Raw genomic sequence first — 6,000 nt, forward strand, 5'->3', positions numbered from 1 at the left:
GTTTAATGAACAATTTTTCAATTTAACTAAAGCAGTTACAATAAAACGTTATAATACTTAAGTGTCCCTAAGCCCACACTTGAATAGAGCCAAGTGCTAGGCCTCACTTGAAGTACATTTGTTAAGGAGGAAGTAGGTTATCAGTGGACTAGGTCTACAGAACAGAACTCACAGATACAATAAAACCTTGACTACACTTTAAATGGCTGGTGGATTCTGAATTCTGGAAGTTCTGAACACTTCCGAGGAAGGCTTGCAGATGCCAAGATATCAATACCCCATAGGTTGTTATGGAGACGCTCATAAAGAAACTGACGTGTAAACATACAGGTTAAGGCTCGTTGCTTGGGTGGGGTGTTCTTTAGTATGGCAGAGCTCTGTGCAAGTTTGACTGGCAGTAGCAGAGGGCATGTAATGGTTTTCCCCATCAGTAGCGGAGAAAAGGATTCGATTTGTACCACTTCTGAAAGAGCTACTCAGAATTAGCAGAATTAGTTCCTTTTCATTGAAATAACTCTTGAAGGTAATTTTTATCTTTACAATCCCAAACACTAGCAACAAGCTGCCATTCACAGTCACTTATACATTGTATAGGTCTAGCCTCCAATATTAAGTAGCTTGAGACGACAGCAGATGGTTTTCATACAAGTCTTGAAGTGCAACTTGTTTAATTATACATTTGTCTTTTTTCAGTCATTCAAGAGATTGAATCCTACGGAAAATCTGATACTATATGAAATGGATCATCACAGCCTTGTCTTAAAGTCACAAAGTCTTGACTGAGATCACCTGACCCCACTGCAATTTCAACAGAGAATGAGTTCAAGCTTATGGCGTCACACTAGAACACAAGGGTCACATTTCTCATTTCATTCTCATAGGCTTATAATCAGTATTATGCAAACACATAGCACATCAATGAAGTAGGCCTAGTTGTTTCTCTGTAGAGGAGGGTGTTTGGTTTGATTCATTATATTTTTCCCAGCATAAAAGGTTTTGCTTTTCATGGTTTTAAATTACAAGGTAACACGTTTACCTCAGCTCAAGCCTCACCCATTTAACGATGGAACTTCCAGTTTCAAGTGATGTCTTTATGAGCTACACTGCAGCAGCGGAATTCATTCACGTTCTGAAGCCAGGAACCAAGCAACTCCGGTCCTTCCAACTTTGCAAATGATTTTAAAGGAGTCCACAGTTACTTCTCCTCACACACACCTAACTTTGGCCTGTTATTTGTACTCAAAACAAGTGCCTTCAATTGGAAGATCGTGCTTTCTGCTGGATTGCACAAAGACAAAGGAATGCCCTTTCAAAAGGCATACATTAAATCAGTCCATCTGGGGTTTTAAACCTTTAAACTGAAAATGTATACTTCTACGTCAAGTAATATTGTTGGAAATGTGGCTTTATTGTTCTGTAGTAAGGTTATTTCCTTACACTAGCTGCAAATCCTCCTCACCTCATTTTTGTACACAACTAAAAGACAATATACTGTATTGCCATCATGTTTGCCTTTTACCTTCCGTTTTGTATTGTGTTTAAAAGCTTCCCTTTCATAATTTTTTAGCTCTTACATTTACAGCTCAATGATAAACACATTAAATCAAAAAACGTTAAAAAAAAAAAATATATATATATATATATATATATATATATATAAAGCTGTAAGCAAATACATCCTTAAACACATAACAGAATAAGCCGATTCAATATATTTAGTGGGTACACTTATTACTGTTGCAGTTCTAGAAGTGACACACTCCAACACCTTTTGATAGATGACCAGAGAAATACAGTCACTGATTTCAGACATTTCTTTATCATGCTCAAACCCTCAAAGATGTGCAAACCCTCGCCACAGACTTCATCCAAGGTATCACAATACATACCAGTGGTCATAGAACCACTCCGATCCAAATGAGGAGACACCCACCCATAATCCTCCCACTGCTCCCCTACATATCAAAAGGTTCTCAGGCTGCCATAAGACAGGATATCATCCCACTGGTTTCTCTCACTTTGCAATGGTCTTATAAGTACTATAGCAGACAGCGCTGTAATGAGATCCTTGTGCTTCCGATTCCCTACCTATAGGGCACACATTGGCGGACATACCTGTTCAGTTGTTCACGGCGTCAAAACATTTCATTGACCACCATGCCCTGTCCATAACTATTTATTTTTCCTGCCAGGTTTGTGATCCACTCTTGCAGACTTTACCATCCATCACTTCCAATATCCCCCCCTTCAGTGGACTTTGGAAGCTTTCAAGCCTCCTCAGTCTCAGAGTCATATTACAATATGGCTCCCAACATTCCACACTGAAACAATGACAGCTTTGGATCTGACAATAACTCCTAGTAACAGGTTATATACTTTCTTCATATACTGCTGGACCACTTCTCACGCAGCACAAGACCTTGTGGCCTGTGAAAAGAAGCTCAAACGGTTTTGGTTATTATGGTGTACAACTACAAAGTGGGGTTTTTCATCATTAACTTATTTTTCAACTTCATTTCCAGAACACTTTCCCATTCTTTCAGCAAGTCTTTCAAGAGAACAAGAGGACTAGGCTAAATTAACATAATTTATTCAGATTATTATTATTATTTATGCTTTGGAGCATGAAAAATAACCACAATTAACCTTTTTAAGAACAATCTTCTTAGTCACCAATTGTAAATATGAAGTGGAGCGTTAAATCCAAAATGATTGCTGAAAATAGTGTTTGACATATTCATGCATTTGGAATACTGAGGGAAGAAAGATGGTACCAAAACACAATGCTTGGACAATAGGGAAATCAGATTAAGTTAGTCACCGAAGTTTCATTCATTTTATCTAAAAATATATATGTTTCTAAATCCTGGTTATTAGGCTTCAACTGTATCACCAAACTCTGGGAAAACATTTTGATGTCATGTCTTCACACCTCAAGCAGATCAAAAAAATACTTTTGTTTTGGAAGAAGATCTTCAAAAGACAAAACGCAGAAACAAATATATAATACACACTGCAAAATAATGATATTTTGTGAGAGTTAATCACATCCAGAGTAGATCCTACTACATTGTAATGGTCTGAGTTTAAATTAATAATTAAAAAAAAAAAAAAAAAATCAGGATGCATATTGTCATACAATGATTTACCTCTAGTTTTTCAAGAAAGTTACATTTTTGTTGTTAAAAGAAACGGTTGGTGATAAATCAATGCCTTTTGATTACAGGCTAGCTTTAAATCATTGTCTGAAGCAATTCATATATTTAAAGAATCTAAGGAATGGATAGTCTTGGCTTTCAGAACAGGACAGTTATGGACAGGCTCCATTTGTGAACTATTAGTTTAACTTATCAGTCCAATTATCTGTTCCACTCATAAGACTGAATGTTATAGTTTTACCATATAGCTCTACCATACAACTTGTAAAAACTCACTTGCACCATCTGTGTATGGTCACTAACACAAACAGAATAAGATCACTCCACATTGGTTTTGTTGAAGGTTGCTCAACATTAGATGCTGTAGTGAAGATCCGTCAGAAATATAGCTAAACAAACGCATCTTGCTTGGATGATAATCGGATTCTAATTTCAATCTCTCATGTTACCAAGTAATAGCTTTACAAATACAATTTGAATACAGGAAATACATGGTTCCGCTGAATAGCACATGCAATGTATGGGATACAATGATTTCCACAGATAAAATAAAAGGGTTAAATGTATTCCACGAGAAAGACTGAATCGTGAGTGCATTATCGTGGTCGTGGATTTACACATTTCAGGAGGGTCCCCTGTCTCACACAGCCTATGAGCAAACCCCTCCCCCACGGGTGAAGACAGCGCCAGTCACAGCATTCTGCATGAGAAACAGGATCTCATCTACTATTCACCATTAAAATAAGCATTGCTAGGATTGCTCTACCAAAACAGCATTACGTTCATTTTTAAAATATAGCCTACCATACACAACCAACACATTGTCACACACACACACACACACGTTCCCGGGTTTAAAGTACCTCTTCTAATCTTACACACAATGTGGGCCTTTTAAATTCTGTGTTTTTGGCGATATTGTATCCATTAAATGATAAGGAGCTCAATTCATGCCAAGACAAATAATAAACCCGTTCACTCTATACGAGCAGATAAAACCAAATTAGCACCTGAACGAGGGGCTTCCCCCCCATGCACATCTTTACCAAAAGAAAGAAATAGCGGGCGAGCTTCGCCAAAGAATAACGTAGTTAACGATTCATCACGGATGCGACGAGATGAATGTACGATCACAATACATTTGAAGTTAAAATGCACACTGATATACCAAAATCAATCAAGTGTCTTCCGTGTGTCGCTAGGTACGTACAGCACCACTATCTCGGTGGATTATTAAACTGGCTCTTTAATTAGGGAAGTAACACTGCTCACAATCCGGGTGAACATTTTAACAATTTCAAAAATATATATGCATACATTATAATGCATAAAGAGTAGCCGATGACCTTGGAAACATGCTCACACTTGAAAACGTGTGGGAATGCATCAGCGTGGTCGCAATGGTTTGAGTGGTTAAAGTGAAATAAATCAGGTTACCAGGTAGGTGAGGTTACAACTTGTACTTAAAACACACCACATACAGAACCAGGAATAGGAACCGTAGCATTAGGTACGAACTGTGAAACTACATGTTCACGTTCGTGTAGCGGAGTTTCAGCAATTGTGCGCAGATCTGCGCCGCTCCGCCAATGGGAGCGGTGGAATCCTGCAGACCTGCGGGAATCTGCGCTACTACTACTGGTTACGGTTCCTAAGGATATAGTGATAGTAATAATCCGGGCATGGTCGCTCTTGGCATGTACAACACGTCACATACCCCCTGCTTTTCATATCCATCAAACAGGAAATACACAAACACGGGTATATTCATTCAAAAGGTTCAATTGAACAACTTACCTTTTTTAACCGGTTAAAAATAATGGTTGGGAAGACTTGAGCCACCACCAATGCGATTCCCACTATCAGGAGATGAGCACAGATAATCCCAGTAGCGTAAATGGCACAGGACCTCCTCGTCATGGTGCAGGTAATGACAAGTTAGTCTTACAGAAAATAACGGCGAGAAATGTACGAATATCGAGGTCTCGACTACTTGGCTTAGTTTTTGTTTCCTCTCTCCCGTAAAATCACTTTAAACAGCCCGTCTCACCGGTCAGTCTCGCCGGTGGAAGTGTAGGTTGATTCGCGTAATTCTGCTTTCCGGACTCAAACTGACTACATTCATGTATTTAAAAAATAAATAAATAAAAAAAAAAAAAAGTGTTTGGTTTGTATCACTAGATTCGCGGTAGAAACGACACACAGGCGACAGTTATTTTTTAATAGAGCCCCATGTCTCAGTGAAAGTCCTGGCCGGCGCTTAACGGCGAGCGTCTGCTCTGGGCTGCGGCGGCGGGCGAGTGAGCGGAGAGGAGCGGCGGCGCTTCGCCTCCTAATGAGCCGCGCCGCCCGGGCTCCGCTGGGGGTGTGTTCAATGCGTGCTCTCGCTTTGTGCCGCAGGTCAGGCTACGGCGCTACGGCGCTTGGGCTCCAGGGGTAAGAGTGCCAGGCTTGGGCTGTTTTCTAGTTTTTGTCCCGTATTTGCTGTCTGGAGGCAGATGCTTTACACGTGGAAACACCGAACAGAGGCAGCTCTCCACTCGGGCGTTTTAATTGAGACGTGCCGGGCCTGGGAGACACGCCATCACAGATTAGTTAATTGAATTAAATAATTATGTTGCCTCACAATGCGCTTATATTATCCTATATTGAACGCTTGTTCGTATTTGTTTCGAAACTTTGGACCTTTAAAATAATAACAGCAGTGTTTTATAGCGTATAGTAAAGCAGTCATTTTAATGTAGCTACCAATCTTATGATATTATCAATAAGTAGCTCGGTTACACATGTAAAAGCACCCACATACTCGAATTACTTTTAGGAAATGAGTCTGGACTGTATT

The 6,000-nt window shown here is 39.5% G+C and overlaps 1 protein-coding gene across 2 annotated transcripts in view; it reads right to left on the reverse strand.

The window, feature by feature from the left end:
- The window catches only part of scarb2a (scavenger receptor class B, member 2a), a 35,349-nt gene extending 29,735 nt beyond the window's left edge, over positions 1-5,614 (reverse strand). The window contains exon 1 of one of the 2 annotated variants that reach the window (XM_066710909.1): positions 4,956-5,614. In XM_066710909.1, the coding sequence (XP_066567006.1) occupies positions 4,956-5,078 (123 nt within the window). In that variant the 5' untranslated portion in view covers positions 5,079-5,614. The remainder of the gene's footprint in view (positions 1-4,955) is intronic. The other variant, XM_066710908.1, reaches the window with a different exon arrangement.
- Positions 5,615-6,000: the final 386 nt, after the last annotated feature.

This window comes from Amia ocellicauda, chromosome 8 (assembly GCF_036373705.1).
Source record: "Amia ocellicauda isolate fAmiCal2 chromosome 8, fAmiCal2.hap1, whole genome shotgun sequence".
In the NCBI taxonomy this organism is placed as follows: Eukaryota; Metazoa; Chordata; class Actinopteri; order Amiiformes; family Amiidae; genus Amia; species Amia ocellicauda.